At 38.7% G+C, this 25,901-nt stretch overlaps 4 protein-coding genes and 1 long non-coding RNA gene across 7 annotated transcripts; 3 read left to right on the top strand and 2 right to left on the bottom strand.

Annotated features, from left to right (window-relative positions):
- Positions 1-1,262: 1,262 nt before the first annotated feature.
- On the top strand, positions 1,263-5,759 carry LOC141604775 (uncharacterized). 2 transcript variants are annotated; one of them, XM_074423266.1, is made up of 6 exons: positions 1,263-1,410; positions 2,635-3,045; positions 3,396-3,782; positions 4,354-4,896; positions 5,033-5,160; positions 5,416-5,759. In XM_074423266.1, exons 2-6 carry the CDS (start codon positions 2,644-2,646, stop codon positions 5,417-5,419), a joined length of 1,464 nt encoding a protein of 487 aa, XP_074279367.1. In that variant the 5' UTR covers positions 1,263-1,410; positions 2,635-2,643; the 3' UTR covers positions 5,420-5,759. The 2 variants fall into 2 exon arrangements, with proteins under 2 accessions (XP_074279367.1, XP_074279366.1); XM_074423265.1 differs by lacking the exon at positions 1,263-1,410 and adding an exon at positions 2,463-2,549.
- A 2,750-nt stretch (positions 5,760-8,509) lies between these two features.
- Positions 8,510-12,395, top strand: LOC141604774 (uncharacterized). The gene has a single exon (XM_074423264.1). It carries the CDS (start codon positions 8,839-8,841, stop codon positions 12,226-12,228), a length of 3,390 nt encoding a protein of 1,129 aa, XP_074279365.1. The 5' UTR covers positions 8,510-8,838; the 3' UTR covers positions 12,229-12,395.
- Positions 12,396-14,080: 1,685 nt separating this feature from the next.
- Positions 14,081-20,357, bottom strand: LOC141604772 (putative 1-acylglycerol-3-phosphate O-acyltransferase). Of its 2 annotated transcripts, XM_074423263.1 has the most exons (10): positions 19,927-20,274; positions 18,765-19,001; positions 18,416-18,462; positions 18,127-18,245; positions 17,875-18,032; positions 17,567-17,676; positions 17,210-17,309; positions 16,371-16,494; positions 15,942-16,075; positions 14,081-15,025 (listed from the first exon to the last, which is right to left on the bottom strand). In XM_074423263.1, exons 1-9 carry the CDS (start codon positions 20,145-20,147, stop codon positions 15,950-15,952), a joined length of 1,242 nt encoding a protein of 413 aa, XP_074279364.1. In that variant the 5' UTR covers positions 20,148-20,274; the 3' UTR covers positions 14,081-15,025; positions 15,942-15,949. The 2 variants fall into 2 exon arrangements, with proteins under 2 accessions (XP_074279364.1, XP_074279363.1); XM_074423262.1 differs by lacking the exon at positions 14,081-15,025 and having other exon boundaries at positions 15,697-16,075; positions 19,927-20,357.
- A 1,083-nt stretch (positions 20,358-21,440) lies between these two features.
- Positions 21,441-24,875, top strand: LOC141604770 (DEAD-box ATP-dependent RNA helicase 47A). Its single transcript, XM_074423261.1, has 2 exons — positions 21,441-21,573; positions 22,901-24,875. Exon 2 carries the CDS (start codon positions 22,928-22,930, stop codon positions 24,608-24,610), a length of 1,683 nt encoding a protein of 560 aa, XP_074279362.1. The 5' UTR covers positions 21,441-21,573; positions 22,901-22,927; the 3' UTR covers positions 24,611-24,875.
- Positions 24,797-25,695, bottom strand: LOC141604771 (uncharacterized). The gene is made up of 2 exons (XR_012526213.1): positions 25,173-25,695; positions 24,797-25,055 (listed from the first exon to the last, which is right to left on the bottom strand). It is a non-coding gene; the product is annotated as an uncharacterized LOC141604771 (long non-coding RNA).
- Between the last annotated feature and the right edge of the window lie 206 nt (positions 25,696-25,901).

Below are 25,901 nucleotides of genomic sequence, written 5' to 3'. Positions count from 1 at the left end.
TCCCACTCAAATCGATTTTCTAATTAATTTCTTTCGACATCTCATACCTCGTGTAAAATCATTCGCCCCAATTCAACTAATTTCCCAACCAAGCTCCACCATAAAATAATAGACACTATTCACCTTAAAATCAAGGTCATTTCGTTTGAAAGTCTGTCCAAATACCATCGACACATGTCCGAGACGTGTCAACCACTATGGACACATGCCAAAATAAATGAAAAAAGTTAGACACGATATTATAGGTGTCTGATACTTTAGACACGTCCCGCAAGTGTTAGTGTCGGGCACGCTGGTTTAAAGGAGTGCCCATGCTATCTTGTAGAGTACGTATAGCTTGAAATCCAAATTGGCACGAACGGCTTTAACCCGATTGAGATGTTTATTATTGCAAACACGTTTTTCGGATTCTAAGGTTCCGGAACAAAAATGTTCGTAAATTACACGAATGATTTATCCGGTCATAAAATGTGACCTCACAAACTTTGAGCAGCAACAAAGGACATTTGAGGTTGCCGGTTTGCGATAAACTAATCACGGACTTAAATCGGATACTCGTTAAAATTGGTCAAATACTTGTTATTATTTGGTGCTGAAATTGAATATGGTAACTCTTAAAGCAACCCTAAATACGTGGTAAAAAAAACTAGGAGAACAGAAACACGACCAGGAACGGCCTCTCGAAGACTCAAATTAAAGTACATATAATACACGTTTTTGAGATTATAAGATCCCGAAACAAAAATGTCCGTAAATCACACGAATAAATTCTCGGGAAAGACAAAGCAGCCTCTTAAAATTTGAGGAGCAGCAGTGGACATTTGAGGCTTCCGATGTGCGATAAACCAGTCTTAGGCTTAAATAGGATACTCATAGAAATTGGTTTAATACTAGTTATTTGGCAACGCAGTTGAATAAGGTAACTCCTGTAGCGACTTTAATTAGACACGTGGTAAAATATACGGGGAGAAAAATAAATCGATTAAAATTTGTTCAACGCTAAATTAAACACAATAGAAATTAACAAAAGCGATCTAAAAATTACTAATCGGTCATTTTTCTAGTTGATTATTTCGGCTCATCAAATTGTCCGACAAAATCCCGTTACAAGGTGGTGTTGCTCATAACTTGGTTCAAATCCGTCAGCATCAAAATTACTTTCCACCTTAACTAAAACTTGCTCGACCCGCTGTTTGATGGGGCTAGCTTAGCCCATATAAACAAATTGGGTTTTAAATCATAAGATCTAACATCAAAAATTTGGCCCAAGCCCATCATCAATTTTCTTATCTCTGTTTGCCCTAACAACCTTAATCATTCCCTCCTCTCCCCTTCTTCGTTAGAGCAGTAGCAGACAACCAAGAGGAGATACTTCGTTCATCAATCAAACTGTAGTAGCACGTTTTTAAGGTACACCATCACTCTTCTCCCTTATACTCCTTTAGCTTGTATTCTAGATTTGTCATTCATACTATTCTTCGTTGTAACATTTGGGGTTACCCTAGCTGTTATCTCGTACTCCCTCCGTTTTGATCATTTGTTTACCTTTTACATTTTACGTTATTTGTAGGGGGTAGTTTAATCAAAAGTAAACATTTTACCTTTTACATTTTACATTTTACGTTATTTGTAGGGGGTAGTTTAATCAAAAGTAATCAAAAGTAAACATTGATATGATTATAGATTAAACCATTTGATTACAGCTTGCTATCATGTACTCCCTCAGCCTCGACACTCAACCGTTTGTTTACCTTTGATTAAAATATCTCGTATACAATTAAAAATAAGTAAACAATTGATTGAGACGGATTGAGTATGCTTTAAAAGTAAATTGACGATAATTTGTGTCCCGAAAAGATCTAAACTTGACAAATCTACAGACATGGTTAAAACATTTTGCTACAAGGATGCTGTCATGTACTTCCTTTGTATCTGATCATTTGTTTACTTTTGATGAACATATCCGAAGAATAAAAAGTACTCCGTCCATCCTGGTCATTTGTTGTCCTATTCCATTTTTTGGTTGTCTCAGTCAATTATTATCCTTTTTATTTTAGGATTGCATTTGATGAACAATTTGATCTTTCACACCCAATTTGGTCCACTTGTAATCTTACACTCCCTCTGTCCCGGTCATTTGTTGTCCTTTTCCATATTGGGGTGTCTTAGTCAATTGTTGTCCTTTCTATTTTAAGAATGAACTTGGTGAGCAATTTGATAATTCCCACTCAATTTGTTCCACTTGTCATTTAGTAATTGGTTAATTCCTCTTTCCTTGGTTTTTGTGCCAAAACCAAAGGACAACAATTGACCGGGACGGAGGGAGTAATTGACTCCCTCCTCTTTCCTTGGTTTTTGTGCCAAAACCAAAGGACAACAATTGACCGGGACGGAGGGAGTAATTGACTCCCTCCTCTTTCCTTGGTCTTTGTGCCAAAATCAAAGGACAACAATTGACCGGGACAGAGGGAGTAGTAAAGAATTGATTGAGACGGAGTGGTATGCTCTAAAGTAAATTGATGTTTGATGATAAATTGTGTTCTGAAAAGGTGTAAAGTTGACTAATTTATTGATACGATTGAAATGGTTGGATGCCCCCCACAAATGAGCCTCAAATTTTGTTGATTTTACTAGGTAGAAAAAATGGGGAAGAAGTTTATTGATAAGAAAAAGTCGGCGACATTCTGCCTACTTGCACGGGATTCTTCTGATCCCATATATTCTGAAGGACCAGAGAATGACCGGGTTTTTGTTCGGGTTGATAATAATCCTGTGTCAATTAGAGGTTTGGATGGTGATGAGTATGAGGATGATAATGAAATCGAGTTTGCTGACGCTCCTGATGATGTTGATTGTTCTGACCGGTTTAGTGGTCAATCTGGTGCTTTGCCGGATCGTGTTAGGAGAGAGATATTGGAGCTTGGATTCCCGGATGATGGTTACAATTATTTGACTCATTTGAGAGAGATTCGGAATACTGGTGCAGGGTCCGCGTATTATGAGAACCCTAAGGCAAATCTTCATGATGTTCCTGATGATGTTAAGGTGATTGTTTCTCCTAGCATTCCGTTACGTCTGAATTGGTATTTGTATCGTTATTTTATGTTGCCCACTTATTCTGTATATCTGTTTTTGTTTTCGTTTAGTTTGTTACTCTATACTTCTATTAATGATTGCCAATAAAGTCAATTCACGGTGGTGTTAATAATTTTCCGTGTGTGAATTTTAGGCACATGATCCTTAGTATTAGTCCTAAGATTTTGATGAAGTGATAGTTGAATCCTGCTTTTATGCTGTCTGCTGCGTTTTTTTCCATTGATTATGGTAGGAATTGTCGGTTTGTCACTACAGGACAATATGGTAGAAGTATTAATTTTTGCAATTGACAATTTTAGGCGTATGATGCTTCGAGAGTACGTATTCTTCAAGCAGATGAAGATATCGTTCCAAAAACAGTGTACAAAGTTGCTGAGAAATCCGTGAATGTGAGAGTTCAGAGAGCTGTTGATCCTGACATTGCCAAGTTGCTTGACGAGGCTGAATCAGAGATAGGTTCTGATATTGATGATTTGGAGGAGGACTTTGTTGTTAAAGCTAATATTCATGAAGAAACTGGAGATGTTTTCTCAGAGGAGAGCGAGGATGAGGTTCCGAAAGAAGGTGGTTCGGTTATTTCACATGGTGTTTACAATGGCGTAGCCACTAATTTCATGGAAAATGCTAATAGGGCTGTTCCTGAGAAGCCTAGAGCTCAGCGTTTGTTAGATCAGCAGTTTGACATCGTAAGTTCTCCTATACTGAGCAATTGTAGGTTCTGATATCTGTTTCTTGGAAGTGTATCTTCTCTTGTTGCACATATATGTCTGTGAAATCATCAATATCGATTACTAATTAAATTTTAGAATTGGTGCTTCTGTGTTGGAACTTTCTTACATATTAATACTTGGTTCACTTTTGAGGTATTCCGGACCCTTAAGTTTTACTTCAGTTTTCAAATTCGTTATAATCTTTATTCTCGATTTAAATTCTAAGTTTTTATAAAAGAAATCCGGACTTCGATTTTAAAACCTTTAAGTTTACCTAGCTTTCGGAATATGTTTCACTCCCCTTTTATTTTTCACTTTTGCTTTTTTTTTTTCCCGCATTTTTGAGGTGTGCGTTCACCCATGGACGGTTCTAAAGGATGATTCATGTCAGCCGACCCCAAATCATTTTGGGATTAAGGCTCTGATGTTGTTGTGCTTGAAAAGTGACTTTTTGTTCAAATTATAATCCATCCCTCTTTTGTTATGTTTGATTTATTTTCATTTCTTATTTTCTGATCTTAACTTCATTCTTTTTTTTTTTGGGCAGCTCGAACGTGAAGAATATGGGTCAGACACGGATGACGATTACGACGAATTTATAGCCGATGATATACCACTTGCAGAAAAGCTTAATAATGCCTTGAAGGATCATAAGTTAGATGATTTAGAGATTGATGAGGGCTATCAGGTTCCTACTGTAGACATTGCACGCCGGTGTGCTGAGTACGCTGAGAAATATGAGAATGAAGATGACAACGAAGTCGTAATTGTGGAGGAAAGCAGTGACGAGTCGGAGAACTTTGACTGCGAGACCATTGTCTCTACATACTCAAATCTTGATAATCACCCTGGAAGAATCAATGCGCCAGAATTTGCGAGAAAGAAAAAGCTAGCTGAGACCATTTCCGGAGCCTTGAAAATTGGATCTGGCCATATGATTTCTCTTGGGGGAAAGGATAAGCTTCCAGTGGATTACTTGCCAAATGGAAGGAAACCAACTCAAGAGAAAGTAAAACCCGTCCCCAAAACTGAGCCTCAGACGAGAAAATCTCATGGTCAGGAGTCCAAGGAAGAGAAAAAGGAAAGAAAGGTAATTTAACTTTGTACCAGCATACACGGTCTTGGTAGACAGGGTTTATCAAATCTCATTTGTGCTAACTGACACTAATGTTTGTTCTCGAAAGTTGATTTTTGACTAACCTAATACCTACTGGTGAATATATTAGGCTGCTGTTAAGGAAGAAAGGCGAGAGGCACGTCGTGTAAAGAAAGAATTGAAAGGAGTTTACCGTGGCGAAGCTTCACGTGCACAGAAAGTTGCTGCCTATTCTGGGCCATCGTCAATCCATCTTACGTAAGTTACTATCTCTAATTTTCCAGGAGTATCTCATGACGTCTCTTTTTATCTCTGACAATCTCAATAATTACTGATATACCTGATGGCGATTGTAGTCTACTAATTTGAAGGAACACCGAAACATCTCTTCTTTCAGTATAACTTGAAAAGCCCATTAAAAACTTAGTCCATGATCAAATAAGTCGCATGCTCATGAACATTCGACCATCTTAGAATAGTGTATATCTAACAGCCAGTTATTATGTTTTCCAGGTAAAACATGTCATCCTCGCTGATTGCTTTGAGGCTAGAGTTCAAGCTTCTGCGTTGATATTCGATTGAAGTAGGTGAGATCATATCAGGCAATTTTTTTTGCAATTGAAATGATCATGGTATGCTTTGGGTTGCATACGCTTACCCCCGTCTCAGTGTTGCATGACATAGAGCTATGACTCTTTCTGAGTGTATCCTGTCTGTATTTTTACGCGTGCAAGTTTTGTTAGTTAGGTAAAATAACTCGCGAGATATCTTGGTCACTGATAGTGTTTTCTTGTAGTCTTTATGTATGCTTTCGGAGAACTATATTATGATATATGAACCTGGATCGTTGATAATTATCGTACATTTTTGTTAGCTTGTTTAAGTTCAGATTATTTCTCAACATCGCTTTTTAAGTTGAATATGCATCATATAATTGGGTTCCACGAGAGGGCATTCCGATATAAGCTACGCTAAACTTCCGTCCTCTATAGAACGGATTGAGTATTTAGGGTTTTGGAATGAACTTGTTGATTTTCGAGTACTACCTTGTTATTAAGGCTGTGGATGCCAAATTAACAATACCCATAATAAGCATCTTCCTCTATGTCCTTCCCTTCGCCAATTACCTTGGTTGCAGATGAGTCGTATGGAGGCGGGGGAGTAGACGCAAGGGGTAATTAAGATGACAGAAACTCGTAGACACAAATTCACAAAATTGTTGCTCCTAACCCAGCCAGATTCGAAGAGGGAGATCTTAAAAATATGCATTTGGGTGGAGAGTGGAGACGTATGAAACAATCTCTATCGTCACTTACCAGTAGACCTAACAACATTGACCGGATCTGAATAATTCTACCCGATAACTGAACAGAAGATCCAAACTTAAGATGTTAGCCAAATTGAATCGGCTAATATCACCCGACCTGAATATCTTTTGTTGCACATTATCCATATAAATAACTTGACAATAAAAGACCTGACATAGCTTAAATTCAAAATGACCTGACCCGACGTAATCTTACCCGAGGTTAGTCAAATTGGAAATGATCCCTACTCGATTGACTTGTTTGTAATGTCTAATTCCAAGTTACCAGTCTTACCACCATTAACATAGCAGGAGGTTTTAAAGTTAGTAGGACCTAAGAGTTTTAGGTCGGAGTCCGCTTTACAAGCGGAAGCTACTGGTATTCGTGAAGTGCTGTTATGGGCTATGAATAATGATGTCCTGCATTTAGATGTTTTTTCGAACTGCCTACTAATCTTGTCCCAGATTATAGGAGCGGAGAAAAGTCATCATCAAACGCAAGGAATCCTTCTTGACATTGAATATGCTTTACCTTTCTTTCACTGTATCAGTTTTAGTTTTATTTCTAGAACTCTAAACTTGTTGGTTGATAATCTAGCTAAAAGAGCCATGAGTATGTAAGTTATTTGATTTTACGGCTGCCAATAAAAAAAATATTACTTCCTCCATTCAACTCCACTCTACCTATTTCACTTTTGTACACTATTCACAATTGTATATTCAATTTCGATTTTCTCTCGATACGTAAGTGAAAATATATTCATGTGGGATCTTATTTGATTCGTCTTTACGAGTACATTAAAAATATCTAACTTTTATAATTTTTGCAAATACGTAGCTAACGATATTTAGCTCATAAAACACGCGTTGACAAACGTGAAAAAGGAAAATGGTAGAGTGAAGTTGAATGGAGGAAGTACATGCAAATGCCTAACATTACTTATTTTGAACTAGTCTAGCATTACTTAGAGAGGAGAGAGAGAGAGAGAGAGAAAGAGTATCAATTTATCTGAATAAACAAAATAAAGACTAACACGGTCTATTTTTATAAACAAATTACTCATTTATTGTTAAGAAAGGAGTTGTCTTTTTACATCATAAATCGTCTCACAATTCGAGACTTTCTCAATTCTCATAACATGAGACCGTCTCACATAAACAACTAGTCTTGCTAAGACGGCTCTATCCAACTTGGGATAGGCTTACGACTTAGATGCTTTCAGCAGTTATCCGTTCTGCACTTGGCTACCCTGCGTTTATCGTGGGGCACGATAACTGGTACACTAGAGGTGCGTCCTTCCCGGTCCTCTCGTACTAGGGAAAGGTCCTCTCAATGCTCTAACGACTACAACAAATATGAACCGAACTGTCTCACGACGTTCTAAACCCAGCTCACGTTTCGCTTTAATGGCCGAAGAGTCCCAACACTTGGAACATACTACAAGCCCCAGGTGGCGAAGAGCCGACATCGAGTGCCAAAAAAGCTTATGACGGGTCAAATATCACCCACACGGATATCACAAATTCTAGACTAAGACGGTCTCACACTGTAAGACGGGCCATTTTTATAAGAAGTTTGGTCATTTAATGCTAATAAATGATTTGTCTTTTTATACAATAGAAACGTTTCACAATGAGACCGTCTCATACAAGAATTACTACATGAGTATGTATATAGGACAAACTTTTTACTTTTTTCAATGCATTTTACTTTTGTCATATTCACCTTATGTATTCTGCTTTTGTTTAAGAACATATTTCACCTGTCTTAAACATAAAACGGTTTATACATATACCGTCTTAAATGAGAACAGACTCATACTGTTAGAATATAAAACGAATCAAGGAACTTCAACCATCAGCTTAAGCTTTTGGTTGAGATGGTTTCTTGACATGTTATCAGAGCCTGGTGATCAAAAGATCACGGGTTCGAATCCCACCCCCTCTATTCTAAAGTGGATAATCAGAACAGGCCAGGGAATCCCGCCTGCACCCACACTTCAAGCCCAAAAAAAGAAAAAAAAGGCCTTCAAGTGAGGGGGAGTGTTAGAATATAAAACGAATCAAGGAACTTCAACCATCAGCTTAAGGAGGAAATAAGGGTATTATTGTCAATTTACAGTCCATTTATAGTATGTTACCTTTGAATTGGTACGGACACTTTAGACAAGTGTTACTTTTGGATTGGTATGGAGGGAGTATTAAAAAGGAACTGAAATTGTCTTAGGCGGGCCCGGGTCCGGGCCCAGTGACCCGGGCCCAGTTTCATGATTCCACAAGTACACTAGTGTTTACTCCTCTCCCAACATTGGGCAGAGAGAAACCCAGAAATACAACACACACAAACAGTACACCACTATTAAACAAACACACAGAAATATGAAAGAAAGAAATAAGAGAACCTTTCTGCACAACACCAAAAGCAAACGCTCCTCCCCACACACACCCAAAACCTCTAACCCCATCAATTTATGTCCTACACTCCTCCTCCATTTCTCTCCAAAAAACCGTCTCAAACTTAACACGGATAATACCGTCTTAAATCAGTATGTTCTTCCCCATTTCTCTCCTCTACTTAACCAAAACCCCATTAAACATACCACACACTCTCCCACTTCACTAACTCTATAATGTCACTAACAACGGCTACTTCTACTTCTACTTCCCCATTTACCTTTTTTACCGTCATCTTTCTCACATTAACCGCGGTAGCCTACGGTAACGAAACCGTCACGGAACTAACCTCACTGCTTTCCATCAAATCACACATAACCGATCCACTTGGCATATTAGACGGCTGGGATGCATCCACGTCATCAGCTCCGTGTGACTGGCGTGGCATCATCTGTCAATCTAACAGAGTTCATCACCTCCTTCTTGCTAACCTACACCTCTCCGGCGTACTCTCCGCCGATATCGCTAACCTGCGCATGTTGCGCAGATTAAGCCTTCATTCTAACAACTTCCATGGCGAACTTCCGCCATCTCTGACGTCATTAAAGCTTCTTCGCGCTCTTTATTTGAATAATAACTCGTTCTCCGGACCGATTCCGTCGAATATTCTCTCGCTTCCGAATCTTAATTTCGTCAATCTCGCCGGAAACTCGTTTTCCGGCGAAATCTCCGGCGGAACTTCGGTGTCGATTCGTGTGTTAGACTTGTCAGGGAATGAATTCTCCGGCGAGGTTTCGGCGAATGTGTCCGGTTCGAGTGGTGTTCGGTTTATTGATTTGTCGAATAATCGGTTTACTGGCGAAATTCCGGCGAGTTTCGGCGGGTTGAAGATGTTGCAGTATTTGTCTCTCGACTCGAACCGGATTACCGGAACAATACCGTCAGCGATACTGAATTGTACGTCACTTATGCATTTTTCTGCTGCTGATAATTTAATTTCCGGTGATATTCCGGCGACTATAGGTGCAATGCCGGAGTTGAGAGTATTGTCGCTGTCAGGGAATAAGTTGACTGGTGTGGTCCCTGTGACGGTTTTTTATAATAATGTGTCGTCGAGATTCAGTACTGTGTCGCTTCGATTTGTTTTTTTGGGAGTTAATGCTCTCACGGGACTCGCTAAGCCGCCAAATGAAAATAGCAGTAGTACTAGTTTACTGCGGAGTAATTTGGAGGTAATTGACCTTCACGAGAATCGCATTGACGGTTTATTTCCGTCTTGGTTGACGGAATTTACAACATTGAGGGTCATAAACCTTTCTAGTAATAAATTCACAGGGTATTTACCTTTACCATCTGAAATAAGTAATTTGAAGAGATTAGAAGAGTTTCGAGTAGCGAATAATCGTTTTCAAGGCGATATTCCAGGAGAAATAGCACAATGCAGATTGTTAAGAGTACTTGATTTTGAAGGAAATCAATTCACAGGGAAATTACCTGGAAATTTTACCCAATTGACTAATCTTAGGGTTTTGTCATTAGGGAAAAATCGATTTTCGGGGTCGGTTGGGGTTGGGTTTGGGAATTTGGGGAGTTTGGAAGTGTTGAATTTGAGTGAAAATGATTTAATTGGGATTATCCCAAATGAGATGCTGCAACTTACTAATCTGACCAGTTTAAACCTTAGTTATAACAATTTTTCTGGTCAAATTCCTTCAGAAATCGGATTATTGAGCAGTTTAATGGTGTTGAATTTAAGTAGCTGTAACTTTTCGGGTTTGATTCCGAGTAGTATTGGTAATTTAATGAGATTGAGTATCTTAGATTTGAGCAAGCAGAGTTTATCTGGTAGTATACCTGCTGAATTATTCGGGTTGCCTGATTTGGAGACGGTTGCATTACAAGAGAATAATTTGGAAGGTAATATTCCTGAAGGGTTTAGTAGTTTGATTAGTCTGAAGTATCTGAATTTAAGTTTCAATTCGTTTTCCGGTGATATTCCGGTAACTTATGGGTTTCTCAGGTCCTTGAATGCGCTTTCTCTGTCGGAAAATCGAGTATCAGGAAACATTCCTGCAGAGATTGGCAACTGTTCTGGATTGCAAGTGCTTGAGCTTGCATCCAACGGTTTGGTGGGTAAAATTCCGAATTCTATTTCGAAGTTGTCTCATTTGACTGAGCTTGATTTGGGTGTCAACCATTTGTCAGGTCCTATTCCGGGTTCATTGTCGAAATTGTCGAACCTTGTAATATTAGACCTTTCCTCGAACAATTTAAGCGGTCCGATCCCTGGAAACCTTACCCTAATTTCCAGCTTGAAGTACTTGAATTTGTCCTGGAATACCTTCGAGGGCCAAATCCCGGAACAATTAGGCTCTCGTTTTGACGATCCTAGGGTATTTGCGAACAATAGGAATTTATGTGGAGCGCCAATGGAAAGGGAGTGTGCAAGTGTGAGACGGAAAAAAAGACGGAAGCTGATTTTGTTCATCGGTGTAGCCCTAGCCGGGGCTTTGGTTTTATTAGTTTGTTGTTGTGGCTATGTCATAGGCCTTATGCGTTGGTGTGAGAGGGTCAAAGCGAAGACAAATGGAGGGGAGAAGAAACCAAGTCCGCCTCGTAGAAGCTCGGGAGGAGAAAGGAGTCGAAGGAGTAGCGACAATGGGGGGCCAAAACTAGTCATGTTTAATACGAAGATCAGTTTGGCTGAGGCTTTAGAGGCAACAAGGCAATTTGACGAGGAAAATGTGTTGAGTCGAGGAAAGTATGGGATGGTCTTTAAGGCCTCGTTCCTAGATGGCATGGTCCTAGCAATCCGGAGATTACCGGATGGGTTCCTAGACGACCGTGCCTTCAAGAAAGAGGCGGAAATGCTCGGGAAAATAAGGCACCGGAATTTGACTGTTTTAAGAGGGTATTATGCAGGTCCACCGGATATCAGGCTGTTGGTTTACGACTATATGCCTAATGGAAACCTCGCGACTCTACTACAAGAGGCGTCACACCATGACGGGCATGTGCTAAGTTGGCCCATGAGACATCTCATTGCACTCGGAATTGCGAAAGGCCTTTCATTCTTGCACTCACAAGAAATGATGGTTCATGGTGACATTAAGCCTCAAAATGTGTTATTTGATGCTGATTTTGAAGCTCATATTTCCGAGTTTGGATTAGATAGACTAACAATAGCTACCCCAGCTGAACCGTCGACTTCTACTCCTCCAATTATCGGTACACTTGGTTATGTTGCGCCGGAAGTGACCTTAAGTGGTCATGTTACAAGAGAAGGGGATGTCTATAGTTTTGGAATTGTTCTGTTAGAAATATTTACTGGTAAAAAACCTATTATGTTTGACCAAGATGAGGATATCGTAAAATGGGTCAAAAAACAACTCCAAATGGGTCAAGTATCGGAATTACTCGACCCGGGTTTGCTCGAACTGGACCCGGAGTCTTCAGAATGGGAGGAATTCTTGCTAGGGATCAAAGTGGGACTCCTTTGTGCTGCATCTGACCCGGGTGACCGTCCCTCGATGGCCGATGTCGTTTTCATGCTTGAGGGTTGTCGGGTTGGACCCGATATTCCGTCCTCAGCGGATCCCACCTCTCTCACTTCCCCGGCCGGGTAACCCGGAATGGAAAATAAAAGTTGACTCATCAAAACTATTTTAATCATCTAACAGTAATTTAATTACTATTTTCTCTAATGATGTGATTTGGTGGCTTCAACTTCAACTATTGTATTGATCATTTCAATTTGTACATATTCTATTCTATATGCTGGTTTTCTGCTTAATTCCTGTGACTTGATTAATTTTAGTAGTCTACATCGACTTTTTTTTCACTTTAAAAAAACAATGATTTATAATATGCTACGTTATCACGATTACGATAATCTTATTATGAGACATACTAATAAGGTGCACCGGTGGAATTAGAGGGGTATAAGCAAGGACGCTCATTCTTATTTAAAAAAAAAAAAACTTCGAAATCTTTAGCTAAATTTTTGAATTTTTTTTTCCCGAGTTTACCTCTGCCATTAGTTGTTTGCCTCCGATGATATTTTTCGCTTCCGACTACAAATTCCGGCTCTGCAACTAAATTAATGAATTACTTTTTTACAAATATTTTTCTTTTCTTGTTAATTATTAATACTCCATATTTTTCTTTTTCTTTTCTTCTTGTTACGATATTTTACGTGAGACGGTTTCATAAAAGACAAGAGAGTAGTGGGCCTAATAAAAGTAATAAAGAAAGATTCGCGCCAAAAATGAAGGTGACACGTGCGGCAAATAGGAGAGAAACAAGGATGAAAGTAGCCGTTAATAAGGAAAAGCCCGTACTTTATCGGGAAAGCAATAGACAGAAAGTCGGGGCCCTTTGCTGCTTGAAGAGACAAATGAAAACACAATTTCCGGGAACAAACCTTTTTGTGAGTAGGGTTAAAATCGTCTCGTAAAAGAAATAATGAGTAGGGTAAGGACTAAGGATGGGAGCGGGTAAAAGTTCGGTTCAATTACAAGGACTCGATCCGAACTAGTTATAAAAACTGATCCGTCCGGAATCCAAATTGAGAATTCGAATCTGACCCGAAATCTGAATTGACCCGAAGTTATTTAAGCCGACCCGAATGTTTATTATCAAAACTGACTTTTATCCCTAACATACTTGAAAAAACCTCACACGAAAATGACTGACCGACCAGGCCCAAATTATTGCAAACCCGACCAACCAGAAACCGAACCCGACCCAATTGACCCGTTTATCGGGTCTAGTTAAATCGGTAATCTACTAATCTTATGTGTTCATCGAATTGAAACCGGCTCAAAGTGCTTGTGACTTGATAGGAGTAGGGGTGTTCATTGGTCCGGGACCGGACCGGACCGGACCAAACTCTTTGGACCGAAGACCAAATAAGGGTTAAGAGGTGGACGAGGACCGGACCATATTAATATTGATCCGGTCCGGTCTGGATCACAAAAACACGTGGACCGGACCGGACCAAATGGACCAAATATTATTGTCATTGACATGTTTTACCATATAAAACTAGAACTCGAGAAGTTCGTAATGATCAAAATAAAAAACATTATTTTTATACGAGATTTAACTACATAATTACACATCTTATAATACGTGTAAACAAAGTAGAAAATAAAATCAATAATATTACAAATTTAAAAATTCTTTTATTACATAACTTCGGTCCATGGTCCGGTCCGCGGTCCATTCGGGTTGGTCCAGGACCGGACCGAAGACCAAAGTAAAGTAAATAGGTGGACTGTGGACCGAACCAAACAAAATTCGGTCCGGTCTGGTCCGGACTAAATGGTCCGGTCCGGTCTGGTCTTTGATCCGGACCACTGAGTGAACAGTCCTAGATAGGACTCCACTTATTGGATGATTCGATACTGCTTTATAGTTTTAACAATATTCAAAGTAAGATTCTATAGCTTTAATTATACTAAATAAATGTAACGCTTTTTAGTTTAATAATAATATTCAAAGTAAGATCATATACTAATATTGCTTGGATAGTTGGATTATAACTATACTAAATAAAAATGCATCTAAGATAGCATCATCATGGAGTTGTTCGGCGAATCTTAAAATATACCAAGATAATACTGCATGTCTGCATGCTTAAGAACCTGACCCTACAGTGATCCGAATCGGATTCACCTTCACCTCATTACCTGTGACCAACCAGACGACGACACAACATGACTTTAATCCCAAACCTAATATCCACCTTGTAAAACCCGACCATTGTTTAACCCGAGTGCCTGACCCACGGTCAACCTGAGTGACTTGATTAGTTAATGTCTATCTTGAGTAGAACCGTCTCTGGCTTAGTCGTAAACTTTGAATCGTCTCCAGCATAGTGGATTAAAGGTGCACCTCCAGTCTCCAGTTTATCATAATCTACTGCCTAAAACATACATGCTCAGCATGCATGCATATGTTGGCTATACAGCAAGATTTGTCTATACATTTTCATTTACTTACTAAAAGAGTATTTTATAACTTCGAAATAATGAATAGCAAAAATAAAAGCATTCAATAAATTGACGACCGGACTTCTGTCTTTCGTGAATTACGAGTCCTTTCCCAATATCCCATGATTTTCACATTTTTCACTTACAAAACTACTACAAAGCATACTATAATGGAAAAAGTGACCATTTTATGCTAAAAAATGACCATTTTAAAAAAAGTGATCGCTCGTTCACTTTTTCTTCGTCGCACAACACAACGGATAGTACTCACGTGGCCGAATACCAAGTAAGAATCCAAAAACTGGAGTTATGCAACAGAGAGAAAGCAGAGAAGCAGGCATAATAAAGAGCAGAAGCATACTTTGCATGAGCAAGTAGAGCATCACTGCATCAGCATCATAATAATGTCACTGACAATTTCTCACGTCTGTTGAAAATGTAATAATAAGTGTCCAAGCACAATAATGCATGCATGTCATCATATATAGGGTGGAAAATAGCAGTATTTCCCTAGCTATACATTTATTGATGCAGTAAATACTAAACTCTGTTGCAAAATCGCATATAATGCGACAATTATCGTGTAAAAACGTCTTAGAGTGTGAGACGGTCCTTTTATAAGGTATTACACACTTTTTCGTTGACAGAAAAAGATGAGTATTACCAATAAAATGACCGTCTTACATGTACATGGTCTTATTATACTGTTGCGTGTCTCGACATCAACCTAACCCAAGTAATTGAAGCTTGTCCAAATAGACAACTTTTTCCGATAAGAATGGGGTGGTGTTTGAGACCGCTATATGCGTACAACTCTATTACTAATCCTACTATAAACAAACAGTACAACATTCAACGGTTATGTAGTTTGGTAGTGTACACAACTACATGCACATACCCGTCTCAGATACAGAGGACCCTAATCACTGCCGACTTAATTTTGCACAACTACTAGTAACAAGGGCATGAGTCTGTTGCAGGTGTTGAGTAAAAGATGATTTCGACAAGAGATGTATCGATTACAGAGGAAGAATCAAGTACTATTAACATTAATATTCACAGTTAAATTTAGCCATACCATAGATCCAAAAGAATTGGTGCGAAATCTTGCAAAAGAAGCTACATCTAAATACCTTTCCAACAGCAGAAGTAATAAAAAGGGCAAACTAAACGAGATTATTATAGTTGCCCTGAGTTTATTGGTGCATATGCATGACGGAACTGTGACAAATAAACATTTACTCCATACAAATAAATGATTGAATTCTAACCCAACAGCTCCCCAGCTAGAAAATAAACATTACTCCATACAAATATCTACGCAGGCGATAGTTAAAACATACAGGTTTCATCATGCAGACGTGAGGCCTTCCGGGAAGGGTTCACTGTCAGGGTTCGGTGAAAGAAACTTCCGACAAGCATAGAGTACTGCTGCATGGAATCCATTTGGATTGTCTATGAACACAAAATGCCCTCCCTGCAATTTAAAGTACTCAAATTCAGATCTTCCTGTTTCTGGACTGTAAATCAACAGATCGCACTCATACTTCGATGTCACACACATAAGCGGATACATTTTTACCTACCCAGGATACGGTAAAACAATTACATTTGTTCATTTTACCCATTCTTATTCTGGAATCATTGAACACTTATTTATTTATATGATAATGACATAGAAAACTGAAAACATCAGTAGTACCCCATTAACAACATTCTCTGGATCTGCGATTACAAACGCACAAAGAGATAGATCGAATAGAGAGAGAAACCTGAGGAACTCTTATGATTTCACATGGGACTTTCATACTTTTACGGGCTTCTTGAGCGCCTTGGTAACTCATCCAGTCCTCATAACCATAAATAAATGTGGTAGGAACTTTCCATTCTGATGCACTGCATTTATAGAAAAGTGACGTGAGCATGGAGTACCATTCAGTTGTTTCAACTAGTAGAAATCAGTAAAGCAAGCTACAATTACAATTGAGTTATCGGTATATCATTGGAAGTAAGAGCATTCTCGAGGTTAAGATATAGTGATAGTTATGATCATCATTAGCCATTGGAGAACCAGAGTCCTAAGAATTGAAGTAACTAGCACACAGCATAACCGCATGACAATTGCAAGGTGAATTTCTTCAGCGCATATACACATTAGTTCTTGAATTTGTACAAGTTATAAAAGCTTCAATTGATAAACGTTTGTCACCGAGTAGACAAGAAACCCAACTTAAATGTTATATGTTGAATAATAATACAGAGTAATTCTGTCATGTTGATACTTTTCATTGCTTATGGTGTAATGGAACCCAAGAAAGTCATGCACAGCCTAATAATGTCTATCTAGCGCAAAAAAAGCGCTGAAGACACAATGACTCCCACCTTCTTATTCTTCTGTAATAGTTTTCATCGTTTTCCACATACTAAGAATAATGTTTTACTAGGTTGTCAATGACTTGAATTTTTATGTGGCTCTTGTCCGGGTGGAACAGAATGGATTGCCTTACTAAAACCCATTCCAAGGGCCAAAAATTCATGCGTGCAACAAATGAAAACAATCGTGAGTATTGGAGGGAGGGGATGGAGAGGAACGTCACTGAAAACAACAAACCTGTTGACAAGTGGTTTCCTTGCAAATGCTCCAAAAGAGAATATGTATTTTAAGCACAGCTCTCCACTACCTTTCGCTGCTAATGTATGGTACACGTAATCTGTATAACAAACAAAAAAGTTAAGAGTTTGACTCATCAGTCGTAAATTTGTAGCCATAAAAGCGCTTGTTTGGATAGAAATTCAGATAGGGAGGGGGAGGAGAGGGAAAGGGGAATGGAGAACTAAAGTTTTCCTTCCCTCCCCTTTATTTCCTCAGCCAATTTACTACCCACATAAGGGAGATGTTCTTCTCCCATCCATCCAATCCTCTCCATCTAAACAAAGAGTCGGTCAATGAAAAATGTATGAAGTTTACCAGTCAATAGCTTTGACTCCTCTTCACTTAGCATATCGCCAGTTGCATATGAACCAAACCGGGCACTAGTGTATTTACGCACCAAATTTGGACCAAAAGGCCCTAACCCTCTGCAAAATAACGAAAATCAGGATTCCGAAAACTAAATAGAATAACATAAGCTTACAATCTACTTTACAGAGTGAATGATGCATTGAAAGCAGTCCTTACATGAATAACACACCATCAATCTTCTCAAAACATCGCTTAAATGCTTGTGGATGATGAACAATAAGAAAAGGAAAAAGGAGAAAGGAGAAAAAAAATACCTCACAACCTTCATAGGGGTGAAGTTAGACTCCCAGAGATGATTCAAGACAGCTCCTTTCCATGTTTCTCTGAACTTTGTGAGCCGCTCTGACATTTCTGTTTCTGCTGAAAATCCTGCTGATCCAACTAAAATCAAGTGCTGGACTCGCTCAGGATGCTACAGGAACATAGTTATGCATTGACTTATTAGACACAAAATCCAGTAACATTCCTCAACTAAATTTCAATCTGAAGATGTGAAAACAGCCAACCTTGAGAGCATATTTAGAAGCAACGTAACCCCCAAATGAATGCCCAAGAAGAATGAAACTATTGAGGTTCTTGGCTTTACGCCATTCCTCCAAAGAATCGATAAACCATGCTTCAGTTTCTGCATTGTGGTAAGGAAACAAAACGCATTAAAGAAGTGCCACAAAGTTTCAAGAAGCCAAATATGTATCAAGTCCATCTTAACATTCAATGAATTTGACCACGAAGACGACAGCTACATACAGCGTGTGAGAAAATAGAGTTGAATATGACAAGAAAATGATTACTAACCTTCTGTACTTTTGCATGTAAAATCAGGCCTGCTAGATCCACCCCAACTACAAGGCAAGAGAGAAAAGTTTTAAGCACGGCGGAATTAAAAATCATGCCATCCATCTTCATCTTTAAAAGCCATCTTGCGACAAGTAATCCGTCGAACTTTATTCTCCCCTACTATATAGGACGAGAGCGGATATACTAGAGAGTAATTCCATTGATACATATACTTATGGTTAATAACTTAAGATATCCTTTCAATATAATTTTCTGACGAATTTCTACTAAGTTAGAAGCTAGAAGTCTAGAACTAAGCACACGCAAATTGGAAAAAAAAATTACGTTGAACAAAAGGCTTGCTTACCCAAGTTGATCAATAGCAATAACCCTAAATCGACGAGCCAATGCATCAAAATTCCGAAAGAAGAAGCCTTGAGAGGCACCATATCCATGAACCATAACCATGGTAGGGGCATCATCTTTGCTGTCAAATGTAACCGTGTTTATAAACCTAGGCTCATTGCTTGTAGACCGAAACCACCTCACCTTCGAACCAGGTGGTCCCGAACCTATATTCACTTGCTCTACCACACACGGCGTTCTGTATAAAACAAAACCAAATCATCCCCTTATTATTACACTCAACCACATCACAATGTACAATCAACTTTCAATTTTTACCAAACTTAGGTATTTCTAATAACAATCACGAAATTTTACGGCTCAATTCAGCTTTCTGAGTAGTTTTTTCGATTCCATCACATATTACAAAGTTCAATACACTCAATCACATTGTTTCGGTTCTTATCAAACTTAGCCATTCCTATGAACTAACACAAATTCTCATTGAAGACGGACCCTATCCGTCTTCAGCTTGTGATGGATAGTGGTTGTCTTCAGCTTATAAGAGGACCCGTCTTCAGCTTCTGACGGATAGTGGCTGTCTTCGATGAGACGGACTGACTAACTAATCACGAAAATTCGCGACAAAATTCAGCTTTCTATGTAATCATTTTGATTCCATCACAATTTACACTCAACTGATCATCAAAATCCGCAATAAATTTCAGCTATTTACAACTAAAATTCAGCTCTTCAATCATAAAACTGCATAAAAATGATTAAAAATCAAAACTTTTCTAATAAACAAAAAAAACCAACTGATCTAGCAATTACACAGCTAACGCTACACTGTTCATCAATCAAAATTGGTAAAAAATAAAATTTCCTAATTTAAAAATTCACAGAACCCTAATTTACCAAAAAAATCAAACACATCAATTAAAATAGAATCCAAAATTAAACTTAATCTAATTAATTACCAAATTAGACAATTGAAGGTACAACAATAACCGAATTACGCAACAGCATCAATAAACAACGAGTTAATTCTCATATAAGACCGTCTTATACAAACATTTCGTAATACGGATCCACAATTCGACAAGTTCGTTTTACAAACGTCTTGTGTAAAACCGTCTTACATGAATAAAAAATAATAAAATAATGGAAGAGAGAATATATACTTGACGATAGAAAGAAGGCGTTTTTCCGACGCGATGATGTGATCGGTGGAGGTAGGAATCCAACGGAGGAGAGAAGGCCACGTCCACTTTCTCGTAACTGTTGACGAAGACGGTGTCGTCTCGGTTGTAGACGACATCGTTTCAGTGGTTGTAGCGGCTACGGCTTCCGTCATTACTCTAGTTCGGGTTTGTGATCGTGTCGCTCGTATTATCCTGCTCATGCGCCAGAAATATTAATTAATGCTTAGTCGATCGCGTTTTTAAGAGTATTTGTGACGAGGGGATTATCGATATTGTAAATTAAAGAATTGAATTGAAGGGATAAATAAATTGGTGGTGTTAGGGAAGAAATGAGAAAAATGTGTTGGGTATGGTTTATATATTCTTTGTGTTTGTTGACTATTTTGTTTTTGATTTGTTGACTGTTTGTTTGATGGGAGGATTCGGTTGAGGTTCCTTTCGTTGGAGGGAATGAGTGATGTAATCTGTGACATACGTATTGGCGGGCTGTTGATAGTATCTTTGATCGAAGAGTGGACCTTTATGCAAGCATGTGATTCTTCTAGTAAATTAATTACAAAATGTTGTCATTTTTTAAGAGAATGTAAACAGTAAATCTACAAAATGTTATTACTAGAGTTGTCACTTTTTACCATGAAAATAATGGGAAAAAATCATGGTAACATGTTATCAGAAAAATACAAATATTTTACTGTCAAATGATAACATGTTTTCCGTCTTATTTCAGACCAAAAACAATGGTCTGAAGCAAGATGCACTGTAATTTATATCCGTCACAAGCTTGTGACGGGTCAAATATCACTCACATGATAGATAAAGCAAAAGTAAAAGTGGCTAGATAATCACAAAAAACTTGTCTTTATCTTTCCAAGTGAGTTTTATTTGACCCGTCACAAGCTTGTGACGGATATTGCCGTCACAAATGAGAATTTGTGAATTTGTATTCGATCGAACTTGACATATGTTACTATATTCCATAGCGAGTATGAATTTATATTAATGAAATAATTTTTTCATTTTAAAAAAATATAGAATAATTTAATTAAATGATACTAAATTTTATTAGCAACCTCCTCTAATTTAATTGTGTCATACCGAGTTTTATTAAAATGATAAAATTTATACAAGGATATTATGAGATTGTGATTTGTGATAGAGTTGTAGTACTATTTGATATACAGTAATTATTGTGTAAGACGGACTTACACTATAAAACAGATTATTTATATTAAAAAAAAACTATTTTATTAATAACTATAAATGATTAACAATAAATAAATAAATGAAATTTTATAGAAAAAGACTATGTAAGAGTGTAAGACTGGCTTATTTTAGAATTTGTGTTTATTTTATACTCCCTGAGAAGCTCATCTTAAGCAGTAAAACGATCTTACTCAATAATTATCGAAAATTGAAACACTAGCATACTACTCTGTTATGGCCCAACTCACCACATAAAACAACCCAAATCCAACCTTCTTAGTCCAATACTCCAATGTAACTAAACACAAGCCCAACAAAACTTGGCTGTTTTCTGTTCTTCTGGTTTACTGATTGTTTTATTGCTGGTGAAAGTGTGGCGCGTTTTAGAGGGTTCCATTTACAAGGATAAGAACTTCATCAAAGGTATGTCTTCCAAAATTAATACGAGTATTATTCATTTTAATTTAATTTCTATGTTTGATAATTAGTTTTCTTTTTGCCCAGCTGATTTGATTTTTAATTTTGTAATTTGATTTTATAGAATTTGTTGGATTGTTTATGAAAAGTAATGGGTTAGATACAATAAGCTTAATTGTCTAATTTAATTAAAAATAATGTTTTTTTCGTATATCCGACCCTCTTATCCTGCAATTTTCCGGAACTCGGGAGGCACTGGGTAATATTGTTGTTGTTACACAATATAATTTGAGTACCGTTGAGTTTCAGTGTTTGTGGTAGTTTTTTTCATTAGGGTTTTAGAAAAGATGATAACTTTATTGATAATATGTATTTGGGTGGGAGCTGAAGTTGTTAATTGGTGTTAAGCTGACTAAATTTGTGGGTTTTGTGGGGGTAATTATAGGGAGTCGATAACATCACTCGAAAATATATTACTCTCTCTGTCCGGTCATTTGTTGTCCTTTTCCATATCAGGGTGTCTCAATCATTTGTTGTCCTTTCTATTTTAAGAATGAACTTGATGAGCAATTTGATCATTTAGTAATTCGCCCCTTTCTCTTTCCTTGGTCTTTGTGCCAAAACCAAAGGACAACAACTGACCGGAACGGAGGGAGTAGTATGCAATTCGTTTATGTATATGAAAAAGTGCAAATATTTAACTAATGCTCTCACAGAACGAATGGCAGAGTATATTTCAGAGTGGCGGTGTCATTAGTCATTACCCTAGTATAATCCCTTAAAAGACTGGTGACTAATTGGAAGTGGGTTTAGAGGGGAAGGATGGGAACTGGGAAGACGAGCCTTAATCGAAGCAAATGACCTGTACCACTGTGAACTGTTGTACTCAAGCTTCACATTGCACAAACTTGAACACTGGAGATGGTTACTTGGCTACAGAATCGAGTAGGCAGTGCTACTTTGGTGGTTTTAGACTTTTAATTGATCTTCAATTTTCTTGTGGTTTAGCGCAACCCTATAAATCCGCCCTTCTTGTAGTGAAGTCTGATAACATTGCTGCTGAAGATATAATATGTTGGATAATATCGATATGATTCTTCACAGGGTTTAGTACTTGTGAATTATTCTGAAACGTTAATTAGGATTGATGCTTCAGTTTTTGGAGGTGTGCGTTCATCCATGGACGGTTCTAAAGGATGATTCATGTCAGCCGACCCCAAATCATTTTGGGATTAAGGCTCTGATGTTGTTGTTGTTGTTGTTGTTGTTGATGCTTCAGTTTTTGGTTTTTACTCGTAATTGTTGTGGTTTTTACAGACTGAGTGTTTTGTAGGTATATGATCTTGCACTAGCTAGGAAGATGCCAGCAATAGTGTCATCACGCTTGCTTTTCCTTGTGGGTGAGTCCGTACCATTTGGCAGATTATTGCGTGTTTCTCGGACTGCTTGTTTCCAAAGGGACGTGCGTTTTTTTAGTAAGTTGAGACGTCACAGCGGGCCTCTCACTTTAGCCAGTCTTGGGTTCCGTAGTGAAGTTGATGAGGTGAAGGAAAGTATAGTAAGTAAAGGTAGCCAGCGGGATTCTCTTATAGAAACCGCACCCAAGCTGACTTCTCCGGCCGAAAATGAACTCGAGCAATTGAATTCTCAATTTCAAGAGGCTAAAATCAAGCCGAAAATGGTTAAAGTCAAGGAAGCTAGGAAATCCCTTGAAATAGAAGCAGCCCCGTTTGCTGCTGAGTCGTTTCCCGAGCTTGGGCTTCCACCCTTGCTATTAAAGAGACTTGAACAAGAGGGTTTCACAAAGCCAACCGATGTCCAATCGAGTGCTGTTCCGACGATTATAAAAGGACATGATGCTGTGATTCAGTCATACACTGGTTCCGGAAAAACCCTTGCGTATCTATTACCAATACTCTCAGAAGTGGGCCCTTTGAAGAGGGAATCTACTGGTGTTGAGGATTCTGGCAAAAGGAAGGAAGTGGAAGCGGTTATTGTTGCTCCTTCAAGGGAACTCGGTATGCAGATTGTTCGGGAGGTTGAGAAACTATTGGGTCCTGATAAGAGATTGGTTCAGCAACTCGTAGGGGGTGCTAATAGAGCGAGGCAGGAGGAAGCGCTTAAGAAAAACAAGCCTGTCATTGTTGTTGGGACACCCGGAAGGATTTCCGAGATTAGTGCATCTGGGAAGCTTCATACTCATGGTTGTCGGTTTTTGGTCTTAGATGAAGTAGACGAACTTCTTGCGTTCAACTTTCGTGAAGACATGCATCGGATTCTAGAACATGTTGGGCGAAAATCGGGGGCAGGCTCGCCAAGTGTGCGTCAGACCGTCATGGTGTCGGCCACTGTGCCGTTTTCAGTAGTGAGAGCCGCTCAGAGCTGGTGTCGGGACCCTCTACTGGTCCGCGCTAAAAATGTAGGCCCACTTGAATCTGTCCCCACACCTACTCGGGTGAATTTACCAGGAATGGACCCAAGCTCTCCGCCTGAGACACAGGCACCGTCACAAGCTGCGTCCGAGAGCATGCCACCACTATTAAAACACTATTATTGCACTGCTCACTTGCAGCACAAGGTGGATACATTGAGAAGATGTGTTCATGCCTTGGACGCGAGGTGTGTCATCGCATTTATGAACCAAAATAAACAGCTAAAGGATACGGTTCACAAGCTTGAGGCTCGTGGGATGACAGCGGCTGAACTCCATGGGGATCTTAATAAGCTTCAACGGTCCACCGTGTTGAAGAAATTCAAAAGCGGAGATATACGAGTACTAGTCACCAATGAGTTGGCCGCAAGAGGATTAGATGTCACCGAATGTGACCTTGTGGTCAATCTCGGCCTACCGACTGACTCAATCCACTATGCACACCGGGCAGGGAGAACAGGGCGACTTGGAAGGAAAGGCGTGGTGGTGACCGTATGTGAAGAGCGTGAAGTTTTTGTCGTGAGAAAGCTACAAAAGCAACTTGGAATTGATATTCAGGCTTGTGATTTTCTTGAAGGTAAACTTCTTGTAAAGAAAGAGGAGCATGCTTAATGTACTAGCCGTCAACACGGTAATCAAAGCCAATTGTCGAGATACCATTTGGCAGAGATCGTCAGATTATTTGTGGTTTGGTAAAATACCGGTGTGTAATTCATGCAAGATCAATACGAATCAAATTGCTATAGCTGTAGCTTGCAGTCTCGAGACTTGTATTGATTGACTAGTACTATAATAGTATAATGTAAGGACCGTAGTGATTTATTTCATCTCCATAAAGAATTTTGAATTTTTGCTCAATCGAAGAGACGGGTTTAACAGAGTTGTATTTGCAAAATTTTACATCATTTGGGGTATGGCGAGTTATACAGGCATTAAACCTAAAATAATAAAATATCAAGAGAAAAGCGGGCAGATTGAAGCTCTTCCTTCATCGGATACGAAAAGCCTTGATAATCCTTCTGCAGCCGTGTCTCCCGAGTCCCGATTGATGATTAACCTGAAGATCATTTTCAAGATCAAAACACCAGTAAAATCAATATAAAAAGTTGTATAACCAAAACCTGAAAAAGGCATGCACAAAAGAGTTAGAAGTAAATGGGAGCGAAGCATATGCCTGATGAATGACGGAATGCAAACAGCGAAAACAGGCAGCTAGCTGCACACAACTGAGACAAGACCTGGGGCATAAGAATGTTCAGCGATTACATGACAACATCCATTCAACTGAACCAAAGACGTCTTGAGTTAGTGCTTGAGGAGGTCGCAGTTCAAAATTCCGTCCCTTTCGTTTATACTCCCTCCGTCCCGGTCAATTGTTGTCCTTTGGTTTTGGCACAAAGACCAAGAAAAGAGGAAGGGGCTAATTACTAAATGACAAGTGGAACAAATTGATTGTGAATGATCAAATTGTTCATTAAGTTCATTCTTAAAATAGAAAGGACAACAACTCACTGAGACACCCTAATATGGAAAAGGACAACAAATGACCGGGACAGAGGGAGTATTGTATTAGCTCTTGATCCTCCTCTTACACCAAAAAAAAGAGGAAAAAAACATCCATTCCAGCTAAATAAAAGCCAAAAGACACTAATGTAACCAAGCGACTAAGTCGATAAAAAGAATACTTACAACTGTCACCTTACCTCGACTACTCACCATTTGCCATCCTCTCGATTTGCATCTTTCTGAAACCACACAGACAGATTAGAGTACAGGTAACAAGACAATAAAACGTTTACATTAAGTTGAATACAGAGACTGAACACCATCGCATTGTCGTACCAGCTACATTCTGTTTCCAACGCTTTTCTGGCATACATTTACCTGCATTCACAGTTCAATA

The sequence above is a fragment of the Silene latifolia genome, chromosome 10 (genome assembly GCF_048544455.1).
Source record: "Silene latifolia isolate original U9 population chromosome 10, ASM4854445v1, whole genome shotgun sequence".
In the NCBI taxonomy this organism is placed as follows: Eukaryota; Viridiplantae; Streptophyta; class Magnoliopsida; order Caryophyllales; family Caryophyllaceae; genus Silene; species Silene latifolia.
The sequence above is the reverse complement of the archived record's forward strand: the minus strand, read 5'-3'. Positions and strand labels throughout refer to the sequence as shown.

Bases quoted from the DNA above. Each gene is read 5' to 3' on its own strand.
- LOC141604775 (XM_074423265.1), top strand. From the start codon at position 2,520: ATGTTTGATGATAAATTGTGTTCTGAAAAG. The intron at 2,550-2,634 runs GTGTAAAGTTGA...TGATTTTACTAG, and splicing joins ATAAATTGTGTTCTGAAAAG to GTAGAAAAAATGGGGAAGAA. The intron at 3,046-3,395 runs GTGATTGTTTCT...TGACAATTTTAG, and splicing joins ATGTTCCTGATGATGTTAAG to GCGTATGATGCTTCGAGAGT.
- LOC141604774 (XM_074423264.1), top strand. From the start codon at position 8,839: ATGTCACTAACAACGGCTACTTCTACTTCTACTTCCCCATTTACCTTT.
- LOC141604772 (XM_074423262.1), bottom strand. From the start codon at position 20,147: ATGAGCAGGATAATACGAGCGACACGATCACAAACCCGAACTAGAGTA. The intron at 19,002-19,926 runs GTATATATTCTC...TGTTTTATACAG, and splicing joins CGCCTTCTTTCTATCGTCAA to AACGCCGTGTGTGGTAGAGC. The intron at 16,076-16,370 runs GTTTCTCTCTCT...TTTAAATTGCAG, and splicing joins AAATCATAAGAGTTCCTCAG to GGAGGGCATTTTGTGTTCAT.
- LOC141604770 (XM_074423261.1), top strand. From the start codon at position 22,928: ATGCCAGCAATAGTGTCATCACGCTTGCTTTTCCTTGTGGGTGAGTCC.